This window comes from Tamandua tetradactyla, chromosome 1, assembly GCF_023851605.1.
Source record: "Tamandua tetradactyla isolate mTamTet1 chromosome 1, mTamTet1.pri, whole genome shotgun sequence".
Lineage (NCBI taxonomy): Eukaryota > Metazoa > Chordata > Mammalia > Pilosa > Myrmecophagidae > Tamandua > Tamandua tetradactyla.
The window spans coordinates 92,007,039-92,026,701 of NC_135327.1; the positions used below are offsets into that span (position 1 = coordinate 92,007,039).

At 38.6% G+C, this 19,663-nt stretch overlaps 1 protein-coding gene across 3 annotated transcripts in view; it reads right to left on the bottom strand.

The window, feature by feature from the left end:
• Window positions 1-19,663, bottom strand: part of MINDY4 (MINDY lysine 48 deubiquitinase 4) — a 137,417-nt gene that overhangs the window by 109,740 nt on the left and 8,014 nt on the right. For all 3 annotated transcript variants that reach the window (XM_077120529.1, XM_077120512.1, XM_077120521.1), the window contains exons 3-4: window positions 16,216-16,451; window positions 13,272-13,518 (exon numbers count right to left, since the gene is read on the bottom strand). In XM_077120529.1, coding sequence (XP_076976644.1) covers window positions 13,272-13,518; window positions 16,216-16,451 — 483 coding nt within the window. The remainder of the gene's footprint in view (window positions 1-13,271; window positions 13,519-16,215; window positions 16,452-19,663) is intronic.

Below are 19,663 nucleotides of genomic sequence, written 5' to 3' on the forward strand. Positions count from 1 at the left end.
CAAACTGATGTTAATCATTTGTCAAGATAAGTTTTTAGATAAAAATTACAATTTTGGAAAACCTATATCTGTCACTAATAAAGAAAGGGCTTCCTAATACTTAAAATATTTTCTGATGAGCTGAGAGGTAACATCAACAAATGTGATTTTTTTAATATTGTAAAATGAACTGTGTCGGCATATAGAAAATCTGCATAACTCAGTAAATCAGTCTTTTCCAAATGACCAGTGCATCATGTTACTAAATTATACTGGAATCAAAGAGTCATTCAAAGTGCAAGACAGCCCAATGGAAGTTGATGAAGTATGAAAAATTAGTTGATAAGGTTTCAGAGTCCACATTAAGAAACTGTCACTTGTTGAGTTTTGGGGAGTTTCAAAAAACAATATTCCAGACTTCTGGGAGATGGTACGGTAGTGTAGGCTGGATTCATCCCTGCTCCGTAAAACAAGATAGGGGACAGGGAAAAAATGACAGAGACATGGAATCTTGAGCAGGACATGAGATTTTGTTGGTTTGTCCAGAGTGATGCCCTGATAAATCCCAAAGTGATTTGAACAGTGAATAAAAAAGTATTTGCAAAGTCTCCTTCGGGGAATGGTGAGAAAGGGGAAAAATTCAACTTATCCTAGTTGAATTCTTGATATTCTCACAAGCAGTGCAGACAATCAAAGCTATAGGCTGAGTCCCCAATCTTGGGGGTTGTTCATATGAAACTCAACCCCACAAAGGATAGGTCAAGCCTACTTAAAATTAGGCCTAAAAGTTACCCCCAAGAGAACTTCTTTTGTTACTCAGATGTGGCCTCTCTCTCCAGTCAACACAACAAGCAAACTCACCACCCTCCCCTTGTCTACATGGGACATGGCTCCCAGGGGTGTGGACCTTCCTGGCAATGTGGGACAGAAATCCTAGAACGAGCTGAGACTCAGCATCAAGGGATTGAGAAAACCCCTAGAATGAACAGAGCCTCAGCATCAGGAGATTGAGAAAACCTTCTCAACCAAAAGGGGGAAGAGTGAAATGAGACAAAATAAAGTGTCAATGGCTAAAAGATTCCAAACAGAGTCGAGAGGTTATCCTGGAGGTTATTCTTATGCATTAAATAGATATCACCTTGTTAGTCAAGATGTAATGGGGAGGCTGGAGGGAACTGCCTGAAAATGTAGAGCTGTGTTCCAGTAGCCATGTTTCTTGAAGATGATTGTATAATGATATAGCTTTCACAATGTGACTGTGTGATTGTGAAAATCTTGAGTCTGATGCTCCTTTTATCTTATCAACGGACGAGTAAAACATATGGTATAAAGATGAATAATAAGGGGTACAAATGTTAAAATAAATTTAGATTGAAATGGTGGTGATCGTGAGGAGGAGTGGTGGCGGGTATGGTATGTATGAATTTTTTTCTGTTTTCTTTTTATTTCTTTTTCTAAATAGATGCAAATATTCCAAGAAATGATCATGATCATGAATATGCAACTACATGATGATATTGTGAATTACTGATTATATATGTAGAATGGAATGATCAAAGGTTATGAATGTTTGCATTTGTTTGGTGTTTTTGGTATTTAAAAAATATTTTAAATAAAATAAAATCACCATAAAAAAATGACGGAGACTGCAGTCTTGGGGGGTGAGTGATCAAAGGAAGGTAAGTGACAGGGAGATCAGGACAGGAGAGCAGGGTGGGTCTGATTAGCTGGGACCCCCACCAGGGGTGGGTGGTGGCATGTAAGAAGTGCAGATTGGAGGCAACTGACCATCCCTCTGCTCCAGCCTGCCCCAGCTGCTGGATGGGAAACCTCCCTGTGCAGCACCAAAGCTGGCAGCACCCATGGGAGGCCTAGAGGCGTGCACAGCCAGCCATCGTGAAAAGCTGTGCCTCCAGGTGCTGGGAGCAGTTGCCAAGCTGGGTGCCATCAATACTCATTCTGTTGGGCACAGTGGACAGCAGATCCACTGGGTGCTGGGCCCTGAATCAGCTACACACCCAGGTGCAGCAATCGGCTCACCTGACCCATACACTGGGACCAGCTGTCCCACTGCCACGTACCATCTTCCCAGCTGGCCACTACAGTCAGGAAGGGGCAGGCAGGCCTGAAGGGAGAAGGTGCCTCATGAGTGCTACCTGCTGGGAAGAAGCAGTAGGAGTAGTCTGGCAAACTCCCTATCTGCCAAGGTTTTGTATTTTTTTTAATATATTTTTTCTGTATTTTTTATTATTAGTTTTATTAATATTTTTTATTTTCTATTTCTTTTTTATTTAAATATATTTTCTTGATTTTTTATTTTTTGTTTCTCATTTATTTATTTTCTTTCCCTTCTGTGGGCACCAGTCCAATTTCATTCCAAATATATCTTGGGGTATCTCCTTCTGACTTCGGCACCTACTACTGCTGAGGTGTGGGATTTTTGGGGGGGTACATGGGCCAGGAATCAATCCCAGGTCTCCCATGTGGCCAATGGCATTCTGCCACTGAAATAGCTGTGCACCCCTACCTAGCTTTTACTAGACCCTCAAGTAGAATTATATCCCCTACATGAGATCTGGGCCTTGGTTTGGTTGGGAATTACTGATAAACTAAGTACAAAGGGGAACCTTCAATGCAAAACCAAGTAAGTATAAAATGTTAGACAAGTGAAGGAAACCAACTGGCAAAATTACCTTATTAAGATAATCAAATGCCCCAAACACAACAGAAAATCACAAAACATGTGACGGTCCAAGCAGAAATGGCCTAGGTAATGACCAAATCAAAACACCAAAGGTGACACAGAATATGGAACAACTAGTCAAAGATATTGATAAAGACATAATGGATATCAGGAAGACACTAGAAGAGCATAAAAAAGAATTTGAAAGATTAAATAGAAAAATGGCAGATCTCACAGAGATGAAAGATACAATGGACCAAATCAGAAATATACTAGAGACACATGATAACAGATTTGAAGAAGCAGAAGGAAGCATAAGTGAGCTAGAAGACAGAACAGTGGAACTAGAGTGCACAAAAGAATAAATAGCAAAAAAGATGGAAAAGATGGAACTGTATCTGAGGGAAATGATGGATAACAAAAAGCACATAAATATAAGAATCACTGGTGTCCCAAAAGAAGAAAAGAGTAAAAGCTGGGGAAGGTTAATTGAAGATATAATCAGGGAATACTTCCTGATCCTTATAAAAGACATAAATATGCAAATAGAAGATGCACAATGAACCCGAAATAGAATAAATTCAAATAGGGCCACTCCAAGAGACATACTAATCAAACTGTCAACTGTTGCAGAAAAGCAAAATAAGTCTTTATAAATTTAATAAAATTGAAATTATCCAAAGCACTTTATCTGACTACAACAGAGTTAAAATGGAAAATCACAATTACCAAAGAACCAGAGCTTTCACCAATACATGGAGATTAAACATCACACTTTTAAATAATTAGTGGGTCAAAGAAGAAATTGCTGGAGAAATCACTAAATATCTGGAGATGAATGAGAATGAGAATACAACATACCAAAACTTATAGGATGCATCAAAGGCAGAGCTGAGAGGAAAATGTATTGCCCTAAATGCCTATATTTAAAAACAAGAGTGATTAAAAATTGACGGCTCAACTGCTCACTTGGAGAAATTAGAGAAAGAACAGCAAACTAACCCCTAAGCAAATAAAAGAGAAATAACAAAGATTAAAGCAGAGTTAAATGAACTGGAGAACAATAACAACAACAAAACAATAGAAAGAATCAACAAAAGCAAAAGTTGGCTCTTTGGGGAAAGTCAATAAAATCAATGGACCCCTAGCTACACTGACAAAGAAAAAAAGAAAGAGGCCACAAATAAACAAAACTAGAAATGAAAGACATGTCATTATCATGAATCCTGAAGAACTGTTAAAAATCATAAGAGAATACTATAAACAAAACTAGACAAATATCTAGAAAGAAATGAACAAACTACACTGACTCAAGAAGAAAGAGATCTCAGCAAACTAATCACAAGTAAAGAGATTCAATCAGTCATCAAAATTCTTCCTACAAAGAAAATCCCAGGGTCAGATGCCTTCACAAGTGAATTTTATCAAACATTCCAAAAAGAACTAACATCAGTCCTGCTCAAAGTCTTCCAAAGAAATTGAGGAAAAAGGAATGATACCTAATTCATTTCATGAAGCTAACATCACTCTAATACCAAAACTGGATAAAGAGGATACAAGAAAGGAAAACTACAGACCAATCTCCCTAATGAACATAGACACAAAAATTCTCAACAAAATACTAGCAAATCATATCCAAAGACACCTTAAAAGAACTATACACCAAGACCAAGTTGAGTTAATACCAGGAATGCAAGGGTGGTTCAACACAAGAAAATCAATCAGTGTAATACAGCACATTAACAAATCGAAAAGGAAAAGTTACATGATCCTATCAATTGATGCTGAAAAAACATTAAACAAAATTCAGCATACTTTTCTGATAAAAACACTTCAAAAGGTAGGAATCGCAGGAAATTTCCTCAGTATCATAAAGGGCATATATGAAAAACTCATAGCCAACATCATACTTAATGGTGAGAGATTAAAAGCATTTCTATTATTCAACATTGTATAGAAGTCTGAGCTGGAGCGATTAGACAGGACAAAGAAATAAAAGGCATTCAAATAGGAAAGGAAGAAGTAAGACTTTCATTATTTGCAGATGACAAGATCCCATACTTAGAAAACTCTGAGAAAACTACAACAAAGCTATTTGAGCTAATAAACACACTCAGCAAAGTAACAGGATACTAGATTAATATATAAAAATCAGTAATGTTTCTATATACAAGTAATGACCCATCTGAGGAGAAAATTAAGGAAAAAATCCCATTCAAAATCATGACCAGAAGAATCAGGTATCTAGGAATAAGCCTAACTAGTAATATAAAGGACTTGTACACAGAAAACTATGAAACATTAGTAGAAGAAATAAAAAATTACCTAAATAGATGGGAAGATATTCCATGCTCATGTATAGCAAGATTGAATGTCATTAAGATGTCAATTCCAAGCAAACTGACCAACAGATTCAATGCAGTACCAATCAAAATCCCAACAACCTACTTCAAAGACTTGGAAAAGTTAGTTACCAAATTTATCTGGAAGGGAAAGAGACCCCAAATGGTTAAGATATCCTAAAAGAGAAGAGCTGAACTGGAGGACTATCACTTCCTGACTTTAGAGCTTACTATAAAGCCACATTGGTCAAAACAGCCTGGTACTGGCAGAAAGAGAGACATTTCAGCCAATGGAATCGAATCAAGTGTGCACAAACAGATCACCAAATCTACGGACAACTGATGTTCGATAAGACCCCCAAATCCACTGAACTGGAACAGAATAATCTTTTCAATGATTGGACATGGGAGAGTTGAATATCAATATCCAAAAGAATGAAAGACAACCCCTCTACCTTACACCCTATATAAAAATTAATTCAAGAACATGGAGGTGGTGGGGTGGCCATGGTGGAGGTCAAACTCCCATAATGCAGCAGTTCAAATGGCCTCGATGCCAGAGACCTCAACCACGAGGCTTCTGCTGACCCTTCACTGCAGCCCCGGCCCCCAGGGACCCCAGTTCCCTCTGCCTCTCCCTGGAACTGCACCTGGGTCCGCAGCTCCCCCACCCACCCCCTTGTTGTCCCCATGCTCCCCTCGCTGCCCCCACCCATCCCCCAACCAGAAGCCATCCCAGAGGCTGCAGCAGTCACCAGGGAACCCTTACTAACCCAAGAGAGATTCAGAAAACTACAAAGACAGAGAGTATGACCCAGTCTCTAGGAGGAAAGGTACCATGAGGTATGATCAGGGAAATTACCAGGTATAGCACCTGCACAAGCTACAGGAGAACTTGCTGATGTGAACATAATTCAAGGTGCGACATAGATTATATTCAGGGACAGTTTACATCTACATGAAGAAATATCTGATATCATGAAGTACGGCATAGAGGGGGAAAATACTCAAAGAAAAATTATCTGATTATAAAGAAAAGGTACATGGTCCGGGAATTGAACCCAGGTCTCCTGCATGGAGAGCAAGCATTCTACCACTGAACCACCCATGCACCCAAGACCACTGTAATGTATTTTCTGAATTCTGCATCCTTTATTACATATTTTATTGATCAACAAACTAAAGGATTATGTTGATGCACTCAACAAACTAAAGTTGAATACATTTAAGGGACAGTGACCACCACCCATTCCAGGTAGGTCTTGATTAGTTTACTGGAATCCTTTAAAAGAGAAAGCTTCAGAATGATTGGAGAACAACCATAACAGTCATGAGAATGATGAGAGCCAGAGCCCATGTAACCAGAGACCTTTGGAGATGAAGAGGGAATACAACCCTGAGAGAGCATCACGAAACAAGAAGCCTGGAAAGAAATCTTGCAGACATTGCCATGTTTGCCATGTGCCCTTCCAGTTGAGAGAGAAAACATGAACTTCATCAGCCTTTCTTGAGTGAAGGTAACCTTTTGTTAGTGCCTTAATTTGGACATTTTTGTAGACTGGCTTTAATTTGGACATTCTCATGGCCTTAGAACTGAAAAATAGCAACTTATTAAATCCCCTTTTTAGGAAAGCCATACCATTTCTGGTATATTGCATTCTGGCAGCTAGCAAACTAGAACAGAGGCCAAGCTTTGTACTTTGTAGGTTGAAAACTTTGCTTATATCCTAGCCCCTGAGTCTAAATTATCTGAATGACAGTCACCACTTGCACTGGGCCCTGCACCTTTTTCTTGGAGAACATCCCTTTTTAGGGAATTATCCCTACTGCCTGATTAGTTACTTTTTCTCTCTTTCAAACATTTTCTGCCCCTGCATAGGCATGGAATGAAAAAGGAGAATACTGGTTGCTTTCATTTATTGGCTGCTTAAAGAGTAATAGTTGTTCTCAGAGCTTGACCCCAGCATTCCAGGTATTCCAATCAATAGCTGGAGTTGGTTATCTGGCTGTATGCTTCCCTTTTCTTGGGGCTCTCAAAATCAGACCCTGAGAAAAGTTCATCTTTCAAAACTTTATACCATTATAAAAGTGATTCATGTCTGTGGGAGTGTTTTCTGGAAATGATATTACACTGAGTTTTGCAATTGGGTACATTATTACTGTATATTCTGGATTTCCTTCTAAACCTTATATATGCAAGGAGGGGCAATGTAAGGAGACCCTAGCAAGACAAGAATTTCTTTTAGCCATCCATAAGTACATGAATGAAAAATCTCTCACCAATAGCCCTGTTTGGAGATACTGACAAATGTCACATTAAACTTCACATTATCACATATACTGGCCATGATGATAACTTGTATGATGAGCTACCAAAGGTGGGACTTCACTCTTCACCATGTAAGGCAGGCAAATTTACCACTCTAAACAAGACCAATGCCTGGCAGCTTTGATTTTAGAACAAAAATCTAGACAGTCATTTGAGCTAAGAACACAAGGGCTGAATATACCATATCTGGAATAAATGGATAATCAGTTCCCAGATTTTTTTTGCTAGACAAAAATAAATGAATCGCTTCTTATTATAAATGTTGTACAATTGTGTTTCTGTTGATGGAAAAATAACTTTAAATACCTTAATCACAAACCATAGATGCATTAATTTTACACTGTAATTAAGTTCAAATTCTAATATTTTTTGAATAAAATGAAAAAGTTATTGAAGTGCCTGTTTGCTAGGAGTAGCAATATCAGTGTTGACTATGCCCAGTTGTTTGAAAACTGTGTAAATCAATGCAAACTTTATTGATTTTATGCTCAGAGGAGTAAGTGTGTGCTTTAAAGTCTCTCCCCTATATTTTGCTCTTGAGTTTCCAGCTTCAGAGTTGCAAAGATCCATCATTCTTTCAGGTGATCAGAACATTCAGTTTACAAGCAAGAACACTGAATATGAAAACTCACTGAGAGATGAAAGTTATACTAAATGATACAAACATGTTGGGAGAATCTATGTACAAAGAGTTCTATCCTCCAACCTCAAAAATAATTGCAAACAGTTTCTTCCATAGCAAGTGGGTCTATATGTAATAAGTGTAAGACTAGAACAGTCAAGATTTTAAATGAAGCTATCCAGAGCATGCTATTTAACCTAAACATAATTCTATTCACATTTCCAGGGTATGATGGAAGAGTTTCCCAAAGGTACTTTACTAAGTTGCTTGATTATTTTCCTTCATTTTTACTCCCTGGAGGACTAGGAGATGAACCTGGGGCATTTGTTATTTTCCAGCAGATATAGTGTTGCTTATCCCCCCGTAAAGTTCACCATTTAATCCATCTCCATTTGAGAAACTGAGGGTAAGGAAAGTAAATACATTAGTAATGTACAGATTATAAACAAAACAACAAAAGGTTAATAGGTACTCTCGAGATTTACAGCAAAGGGGCCTTTTATCATTTATTGCATCACAAAACTCTCTACTGTAGGTTTAAGTAATTTTGATGTCAAAGGATCACAGCTCAGAAGTCACACAGTCTGTTATAATTTTTAGTTCCCATCTTTTCACTGACTCTAAACACCATGATGACATGGTAGTGTCTGTTCTTTACCATTGTATTCTCAGTGCTTAGAATGGTAACTGGTATAGGGAAGATAATCAGAGCATATTTGTTGAATTATCAAATGGCTTCAGTACCATCATTAGACATAATGAACTGAGGACCAACAAAGTTAAAGTACCCACTCAAGGTCAAATAAAGAGATGGTGCTGAGCTGAAACAAGAATGGTTTTGCTTTCAACAACATCCAGTTATTGGTCACATCCATTCATTTCTCATTCTCAATGAAAGGTCATATTCTATTTCTCACTTCCCCAACATCCTGCTGTGTCCGCTGAATCACGCTATTTCCAGATTGTCATAGCTTCTCCACAAAGACTGAACATGGTAAACATATGAATTGGGAGAGGAAAGGGTTCTACCTTTTTGCTATGAGTAGTGGAGACAAGTCATAGCTCTCAGTTTCTGTCTTTTTTCTCATCTTTCTAAACCAGTTTTTGTATTCTCATACCTGAGAATTTAAGCACATGTGAACAGTCTTCATTTCTGACACTGTGATTTGAAGACAAGAGCCCAAGGTGGGGAAGGTTTGAGTTCCCATCTCTTTTCTCTCACCAGTTCCCTAAGTGACTCTCCTTAACCTCATTCATTAGCCATATTAAGCTTTATGTTAATATTTTATAAAACATATGTATATCATTCAATCCTACTTCTATTCAGGAAATGTGCTGATTGTACAGTTCCTATTAGGCTATGGAATATTGACTAAATAACTGATATGTCCATATTACTGATGTATGATAACATTGTATACTATTATTATAATACTGGGAATGTCATATTTTTAATTTATGTTAAATCATATTCATTTATCACATTTATATACCACATTTATGTCTCATATCATATTTAGGCATCAAATTTATATATCATTATTGAGGACAGGAAACTTAGGCCTTATTTACAAGCTTATTATGAGAAGGTAAAAATAATTTTAAATGGATCATTTACGAGATATATATAAATGAATTTCAATTTGAATAAGAATATAATCCAAATAATAAAATAATTATTAGAGCTAATCAGTACACTACTTAGCCTGTAGAAATTAGTGAATTAGTAGAATCCATATTGATTCTCAGAGAAATAAAAGTTAATATAAAGAATATGAAAAAATACCCAACTATGAAAGAAAGGAGTGCTGACATAAATTTATTTTTCTTTATTAAGCATATGTCTGTTTAAGTGTAGCTGCATAGTTTTCTCTGTATAGAGAGAGATAGGTAACTAAAAGGAAAAATGGGCAAATCAGATAGCTTCCTCCCCTACCCCCAAATAAGAACTCTATCCAGAACAGAAATGCTCAGTGAATGCTGAGGTCACATGTGGTCACCAGGGAGAAAGAAAGTCCAACTCTACTTTGTGAAATGCTGAATTAGAAACTTTTCTTAGAGAGAAATCCTGTCTTCAAAGAGTCTTTCCCTTGCCTCCTGAGATTTGACTCTTCTAAGACCTTAACAATTATAATATCCTAATATCACAACTATTCCTAATGATAATATTATGTTGCTGACTATACTAATAATGCATGTGTGTATTTCAATAAAGCTAATAGGCCTGATCAATTACAATGATAGGAAATAAAGTTACATGAAGCTAGCCAAAGAAAAATAGGAGACTACATTATTTGCAGGAAAGTAAAAATCAATGAAGAAAGTATAAACTCATAAAGTCCCATGGAGTAATGGGCAACAAGCTTTAGCTTGAATAGCCTTGGAAGCTGACTCTATGTCCTGTCCTTATTACAAATCCATCATGAAAATTATCCTTTAAATTTGACTGGTATGAGAAAGTATTCTTTTTCCTTTTGTGTATTATAAAATTAATGTAACTCTAAGAAATGATCAAAATAAATACAACATTACTGTAAGCTTTGGAAAGTAAAGATCAAATTTATAGGTGATTAAGAACTTAATTGAACATTTGATGTCGGTGTTTTTAAGCTTTAAAATTTAAGTTTTTCTTTTACACTTTAATTTTACACTTTAAATTTAACTGTAATAAGGTCTATATTTTATATATTTTTGCACATTTTACCTGCTCCTGTTTCATGTATTCTAAAAGATCAATTGTATTAAATTTGTATTTGTATTTTAATTATAAAATGTAGTTAATTAAATTTGTAATCAAATAATTAAAAAAATGCATCAAAAAATTAATTCAAAATGGATGAAAGACCTAAATGTAAGAGCCAATACCATAAAACTTCTAGAAGAAAATTCAAGGAAACATCTTCAAGATCTAATAATAGGAAGTAGCTTCTTAAATTTTATACCTAAAGAACAAGCAGCAAAAGAAAAAATAGATATTTGGGAACTCTTTAATATCAAGAGCTTCTGAGCCTCAAAGGACTGTCAAAAATGTGCAAAGGCAGCCAACTCAATGGGAGAAAATATTTGGAAAGCACATATTGGATAAAGCTTTGATACCTGTATACATAAAGAAATTATACAGCTCAAAAACAAAAGAACAAACAACCCTGTTATAAAATGAGCAGAGGATATGAATAGACATGTTTCCAAAGAGAAAATACAAATGGCTAAAAACACATGAAGAGATGCTCATTTTTATTAACTATAAGGGACATGCAAATCAAGACAACAATGAGATATCACCTCACACCTATAACAATGGCTGCTATTAAACAAACAGAAAACTACAAACATTGGAGAGGATGTAGAGAAACTGGAATACTTACTCACTGTTGGTGCAAATGTATAATGGTGCAGCCACAGTGGAAAACAGTTTGGTGATTCTTCAGAAAATTAAATACTGAGTTGCCCTATGACCCAGCAATACCAATACACAGACATTTGCACACCAATGTTTATATATATATATATATATATCAGCAGTAAGACAAAATAAGGTCTGGAAGCATATGACGACATGGACGAAGTTTGAAGACATAATGCTGAGTAAAATAAGCCAGATTCTAAAGGACTCCCTGATGGGATGCCTGTTCAGACACTGCTAGTTCATCTTGGTGCTCTTTTTCCTACCAAGCCTGATGTGGCTTCAGAACCACAAGGACATCTTAGACAGTTACTATCAAATGGATGGACTGGAGCAGCATGTGAGATGTCATCCTCCTGAGAGTGGGGACTCTGTCATGTGTGTGCTATGTGGGTGTTCACTGAGGCTTTGTTGAGTTGAATGGTTTAGACTTGCCTGGTGTCTCCAGAGAGCACAGCTGGGGCCAGTGGGGGAGGTGGTATAAGGAGCTCTCAGGGAGTCAGAGCCTTCTCATCAGTGGAATAGGACCTTTTTGAAGGGATGAGACATTACTGGTTATAGTAAAGGGAGTCTAGATGCACTCCCTGCTGGGGGTAGGGGTGGCACTGCTTGGGAGTTTCAACTAGATCAGTGATTCTTAAACTTCTGGGTCTTATAATCTCTTTTGGCTCTTGAAATTGAGGGCCCAAAAAGCTTTTGTTTGTGCTTTACATCATTGATAATTATTGTCTGAACAGGCATCCCATCAGGGAGTGGCAAGAGGCTACTAGAAGCCACAGTTGCCATCCTAGGACCAAGCCATTTCCACCTCCACATTTGAAGAAATGTCTTATACCCTTCCCCACAAGCCTTCAACAAGCCTTCTCTTCCAAGATTAAACATCTCTATATTTTGCAATTTCCTCCAAACTATTCACCTTTCTTGTCCCTTTCCTCTGGACGTGGTCCAGTTTTTGCATGTTCTTTTTCAAGTAGGGTGGACTCCCAGACTGCAGTATCATCTGAGAGTCATGAAATCCCAGAGCAAGGCAGACCTTACACAGCTGGACTAACAACAGACCACAGCCCAGAGAAACAGAATCCTTGACTAAAGATGCCACGAGATCAAGGCAGACATGGAGAAGATTGTTCTAGTTCAAAAAAAATTGGGAGGGTAGTGCAGGCATCTAAAGCCACAACCAATGTCTAAACACACAGTACGTAGAGGAGGCTGCGGGTGTCCAGCCCCAGACACAGGCTCCCTGCTGTGTGTGCACTCAGGCTCCCGGCTTGAATGATACCACACCTTGAGTTTGATTTTTGTGTTGTAAATAACAACTTTGTTGTTGTTCATTTTTGTCAACTCCTTTTACATTTGTTCTCCCATTGGGTTTAATTTCCATGCCCAATGCAATCTTACCATGGTCTCTCCTTAAGGGAGATTATAAAACTATGATATCAGATATTCATAATGCTTTTCCTGAAAGAGAACTGAAAAAGCAAAATAAATGAAACTATAAAGATTGAGGGTTCTTTTGCTTTTAACTCTCATGTTTTAAAAAATAAAAATATTTCTCTAGTCTTGGGCAGATCCTCCACTTCTGAATGGAGGTGACAAAGCTGAGTAGATGCCTCCTCACTTGGCAAAGGATGACAAAAACCATAGTGCACCAGAGATGGAAGGACCCTAAGGGAGCCCTCAGCCCATCTAGCATGTTGACAAGATGGGTAAACCGAGATCAAGGAAGGAGAGGTCCCAGGTTCCACAGTGAATCTATAGCAGAGGTAGGAAGAATACAGGGGCAGGCTCTTCCCATGCTACCACACAGACTCCCTCTGCTTCAGCTGCCTTGTGGGGTACCCAAGGTGACATCTTAAGCCCTGCGCCATGCTCCCTCTCCACTCTCATCGCCACAGAAAGGGCAACCTCCTCACCTGTGGAGAGCTGGCAGTGGGCCCAGCCATCATGCCTCGGACAATCAGGCCTGACTTTGACCTGGTCTTCTCTCCCATCTTCTTCATATCCAAGGAAGGTTCTGGTGATTTATGATCTTCCAACTTCTCCCAGGCAGGAGCCAAGGGTGGGCTTTCACCTGGGACAGTCTGTAAGGGCTTACTTTTGTATGGGAGCCTTTTGGATGACACAAAATTACCAAGTGCATCCCCATCAAGATTGTCATGTCTGAAAAAAAAAAAGGAATATTTCCATTAAAACCAATTTCCCCAAGGAATCAGTAACAGCAATCATAAATTCAAAATTCAAAAGGCACTCATAGTAAATTACCAAAATACATGATTTCCAACCAGACCCAGTGTAGTATCATTAAAAATAAAAACTAGAAAATGCAGGGCAAATCCAGCCTACAAAGCAAGCAAATGAAATCCGGGATCCTTCTTCCCTGAGGATCCTTAGTAGGACCTTCAACACCTCAAGTAAGGAACATTTGGCTCTTCTGGACCTGAGTGATGAAGGCAAACTGCAGCCCTTCCATACAGCCCCAAGTCTGCGGCAGTCAGCCTCACTCCATGCCATCAAGAGGGGTACATTAAAAATGCAGCAACCGGGGAAAAGGGGGGTGGGGGTGGGGGTGAGGGTGTGAGGGTAGCTCAGTGGTAGGGTTCTGCCTGCCATGCCGGAGACCCGGGTTCAATTCCCGGCCCATGCACATCCCCCAAAAACAAAACAAACAAGTAAACTAACAAACAAAAAGCAAACAAAAAAATTCAACAAATGGTGCTGCAATAAGGGAATACTCACATGGAAAAAGAATGAAATGTGACCCCGCCCTACAGCATACAAAAAAAAAAAAAAAGCAACAACCTTGGCTCCCTCCCCCTTACTGTGAAGTGAGGGATGAAGGCAGCATGCTAATGGCTGTTTTTCTTGGGAGGCTTGGTATTGAAAGAGAAAAGAGAGGGTGAGTGAGTGAGAGAAACCAAGTAAGTGAGTAAGAGAGAGAAAAGAAGGTGAGCAGCAGTGAGTGAGAACAAGCAAGAAGCATTGGGAGAGAATGAGAGAGAAAGAGAAAGAAAGCCAAAGAGAAAAAGCAAGAGACCCAAGCAAAAGGGGTCTTACCTGACATAACTGGGAACCCAGCCCTGCTCTGACTCAGGCCAGTATTTCCTACTAGCGGACTCTGGCATAAACGGGAATTGATACCTACCGTATGCCAAACAGACACTGGGTCACACATGAGAGAGGCATCATGTGTGCTATGACTGGGGAAGGGTCTGGAATCAGTCTGGGGAGATTAAAAGGGTTTCCGGGGCAAGCAGCGCCTGAGTCTGAAAGAATGAGTAGGTAGGAGATAGTCTGGTGTGGGTTCCGGCACTAGCACCAAGGCCTGTAAAAGTGGACATATTTGGGTCAGCAGTAGGGGCTGACTCACAGAAGGAATTTTATGGGTTATCCTCAGGAGTTTGGATTTTATCCTGGAAGTTAAAGGGAACATCAGAAGGCCATTCAGCAGGGAGGCAGCAAGGCCAGATTTTCACAGGATCTTAGGTGGAGGGTGGTTGTGAGGAGATTACTGGAGGTCTGGAGACCAGTGAAACACCTGTGGGAGTTTTCCAGGAGAAAGGATGAGAGGCTGGCCTGAGGCAGCGGGGTAAGGCAGAGGAAGGCCTGAGTCCAGCATTTGGTATCTGGTGTTGGCTGCACATCATTATGAATCCAACCAATGCCCTTCAATTCAGTGCATGCTTAAAAATGGTTAAAATGGCAAATTTTATGTTATTTATGTTACCACAATCAGGGTTTTTAAAACAATAAAAAGAAAGAATGGAGCCTCATTAAGGATGAAGAGATGACAGGACTTAAAGATATAGAAAAATCACAGAGCAGGAAAAGACAAGGACAACACCCAAGTTTGGAGCTTGGCTAACTGGGTAAAGTACAGGAGGTTCAGCCACTATATTGCAGGCTGTTACTGAATCAGGAATACTTAACTTCTCAGCAGGCAGTATGTGCCTTTGAAGGAGGGGCCGCCTTCTTCACAGCACCCTCATTTCCTCTCACTTCTTAAGTCTTGAATAATTTTTTTTTTAATTGACATCCCCCTCTTTGGCAGCTTAACCCTAAGCTTTGGACATGCTCAAGCAAGAAACAGCTTTCCAACAGAGATGGGAGTGCCACTCCTTTGGTGGCCAATTCATTTTCCTCCTAAGAATTCCAAAACCCATTGTTTTGTTTTGTTTCATTTTAGATTTTTCCATCTCTACAGTGTTTCAATATCTTTTAGAATTCTCTACTTGTTTTTAAGCAAATACAGACAAACAAGCCCCTGAACCTTGCAAATCATGGAATTTAAAATAAATATTTTGAATCATAAGTACTAGAGAAAAACAAGTACTCCACGACCAGAAGTTTAGGCACAGTGTGGTGAGCTGCATGATGGCCCCAAGATGTCCACATCCTAAATCCCCAGAACCTGAGCATATGTCACCTAACCTGCAGATGGAACTCTGCAGGTGTGCCTGAGTTAAGGACTTTGAGATGAGGAGATTATCCAGAATTATCCCAGGTGGGCTTGGTGTAATTCCAGGGTCCTCAGAAGAAGGAGGCAGGAGGAACAGAAAGAATAACAGATGTGACAAAAGAAGCAAGAGGTAGAATAACGCCAAAAAAGGTACATGAGCCAAGGAATGTCAGCAGCCTCTAGAAGATGGAAAAGGCAAGGAAGCACATTCAACTCTAGGGTCTTCAGAAATCACCAGCCCTGCTGACACCTTGACTTTAAGCCAGATACTGTTCAGTGGCCTGCTCACCTCTAGAACTCTAAGATATTAAATTCTTGTTGTTTTAAGTCACTAAATTTATAGTAATTTGTTATAGCAGCAATAGGAAACTAATATAAAAAAAATAACTGGGAATGGCTACCTGGCTTTGCTTGTTTCTGACAATGACATTCTCCATCCAGCATCTTCATCTGAAAGGTCATATATATTTACCAGCGTGGTCTCTGAGCTTCTCAATGGCAACTTATTATTTTTCTTTGGAATTGAGAGTGCAGGAATTGGTGTTGCTAAAGTGAAATTGTTAACAGTATTTCCAAAATGGTCCAGAAAGTATCTGGTAATGAGTTCAAGGTTTGTTTTTAGAGGATTTTCCTTTGCCTATCATTGGGAAGAAAAAAAAAATCATTAATTGTATGTATTGGCATAGGTCAAGGTACAAAAGACAATTATTCCAATTCTCTGATATGTTTATCAACTTGTCACCCCTTCATACATCCTTCGATCAGACATTTATTGAGTCTCTATTATATGCCAGGCATATGTTAGTTAGGGACACAGATTTAAGGATACAACCTCTACCCTAAAAGAACTAGCAGACAATACGTGACTCAGACAACTCATGAACAATTATAAATGCAATATTAACAGAGGAATACCCAAGCAAATTTTCCCTTTTTTCTCCTAGAAATAACTTTATAAAATACATAAACTTTCATCCAAAAAAATTACACTTTTACGGATTACTAACTCTACAAGTTTAGAAGTATTTGGGGCCTGGAAATTTTCTTAGTTTGTGTGCTCGCATTTAACACTGGATGCCAGGGTAAAACTGACCACAGCACCAGAAGGTTACCATAGAGAACAGAGAGAGGCAGTCAGGGCTGATGTAGTTTACACCCCAACCTTATAAAAAAAAAAAAAAGATAGAATAAATTTCTTTAGTAGTAACTGGAAATAAATGGTATCAGTATTTTTTTCAATCCCTAACTGCACCAAATATTACCTTTGGAGATCTTATTTAAAATACCAGAATTCCCGACCCTAATGAAATTTACTAAGCCTGGATCCCAAAGGAGGAAGCCTTGATTTCTTTTAGAACTCCCCTAAGTGATTTGGACTGACACAGCTACCCAACTACTAATCCACAGGCCGGCCTCAGGGCAATTTCCAACCCCCACTACCTGGAGATACCCAGGCCCTGCTAAGCTGTGGTCAGACACAGGTCATTCAGTACTTTGCCCTCAGGCGATAGAGCACCGGACAAAGGGTCTCCACGTAGGAGACCCTCGGGCCATCAATGCCCCCCCCTTTTCTATTCCCCTTATCTATGCAGCAGAACTCTGAGACCAAGACCCACAGCCAAAGGAGTTATGACCAAATTCAGATCTTTCAGAGAGTTAAAATCAGGGGATGCTTTTAGTTTTTAGTATGAGACCAATAACACTATTTTGTCTAAGTCTAAATGTAGTTTACTATGAAGAGGGTTGGGGGGGTAGGGGGAAATGCTATATACTCGTGCAGAATAGAAATAAATTAGTCGTTCCAGCCTTTCCATCTTTTCTTTCAATAAGAGATTTAGGGCCAGTCGACCAATATGGCAATGTAAGATGCTCCAGGGTTAGCGCATTACTATAAGGGTAACTAGCAAAGCTGAGAGTGAGGATGTTTGACGAGGAAGGCTAGAGTCGTGTACGTCACCGGAAGGAAAGCTAGAGGATAAGAACTGGAACTGTATAACTTAGTGAAACCTAAAGTGCACAATGTTGGTGATTAATTGTATAAATATAAGAACATTCTTACATGAACTAGAACAAACATGTCACTATTACAAGTGTCAATAATAGAGGGTTATATGGGGAAAATACAATTAATGTAAACTAAGCTCTATAGTGAACTGTAATATTGCAATATCTTTCATTTATTGTAACAAAGGCACTATACCAAGGCTAAATGGCAATAGTAGGGGGACATAAGGAATATGGGATTATTTTTTCTATTTTAGAAGAAATAAGAATATTTTCATATTGAAAGTGGTGATGAATGCATAACTATGTGAATATACCAAGAGCCACTGGTTGTGCACTTAGGATGGATTGTATGGTGTGTGAATACAACTGTTAAAAAAATAGGAGTGATAAGGGGTATGAGATATTTGAGGATTTTTTTTTATTCCTTTTTTTTGGAATAATGAAAATGGTCTAGAATTGATTGTGGTGATAACGCACAACTATATGATGATTGTATACTTTGGATGGATTGTTTGGTGTGTAAATATATTAAGTTAAACCAGCTTGGGGCAAAGGATTACTGAATTAAACCATACAATAGAGCACCCCAAGAGAGGGAGAAAATCTATTACATAAGGAGTAGAGGGGGCATTCAATACCAGCCTCAGCCTGACCTACTTGACAGGAGTCCTGAACTCTGAAGAATTTCAGGTAAAGTAGAACCAATATTCAAAGACTGTGAGAGGTGCTTTTTGCCTTGGTTTGTTTTTCTCAGCTCCTAGCACTCAAGGAAATCTCTGCCGTATCACTAGGTTGATACAAACTTAAAGAGTAGTCAGCCTAGGGACTAAATTCCAGAGTTAACATTTTAAAATATTAAAATGTATTGTGCAACAAAAGATTAAGAGACAAAGAAACAGGAAATGATGGCCCAGCCAAAGGAACAAGATAAAAATCCAGAAACTATCAGCAAAGAAGACCAGACTTTGGACATACTGGACAAGGCCTTTTTTATAAACCTTCAGTATGCTCCAGGAGACAAGGGAAAACACAATGAAAGAACAAAGGGATCTGAGGAAAACAGTGAGGGAATAAACAGAAGTTTTTAAAAGAAACTAATCCGAAAAACTGGAGTTTGATGGCACATTCACTGAAATGAAAAGCTCCCAAGAGGGTTTTAATAGCAGATTGAAGCTGGCAGAAGAATCGGTAATCGTAAATACAAGGTAATAGAAATGATTCAAGCTAACAAGCAAAAATAAAACATAATTTTAAAAGGCAAACAGAGAAGTGGGAAACTATTGAGCATACCAACATACATTCCCAGAAGGAGGAGAAAGAGAAAAAGAGTTAGAAGGAATATTCAAAGAAATAATGTCACAAAATCTCCCAAATTTAATGAGTGATATGAATATGCAAATTTAAGATACCCAATGAACCCCAAGCAGTATAAGCTCAAAGAGAACCATGCCCAGACACATAGTAGTCAAACTGTCAAATGCCAAGGACAAGAGAGAGAGTTCTGAAAGCATCCATAGAAAAGCAATGTGTTATGTACAATAGAGTGCCAAAAAAGATTAAGCTCTGATTTATCTTTGAAAACCAAGGAGACAAGAAGGCAGTGCAATGAAATATATGAAGTGCTGAAAGAAAACAATTGCCACAGGAGTTTTATATTCGGAAAGACTGTCTTTCAAAAATGAAAGCAAGATTAAGATATTCCCAGATAAAGAGAAGCTGAGGGAGTTTATCACCACCAGACCTGCCTACAAACAATGCTAAAGGGAGTTCTTCATACTGAAAGGAAAGGACACTAGACAGTGGATCAAAGCAGCACAGACAAATAAAGAACTCTGGTAAAAG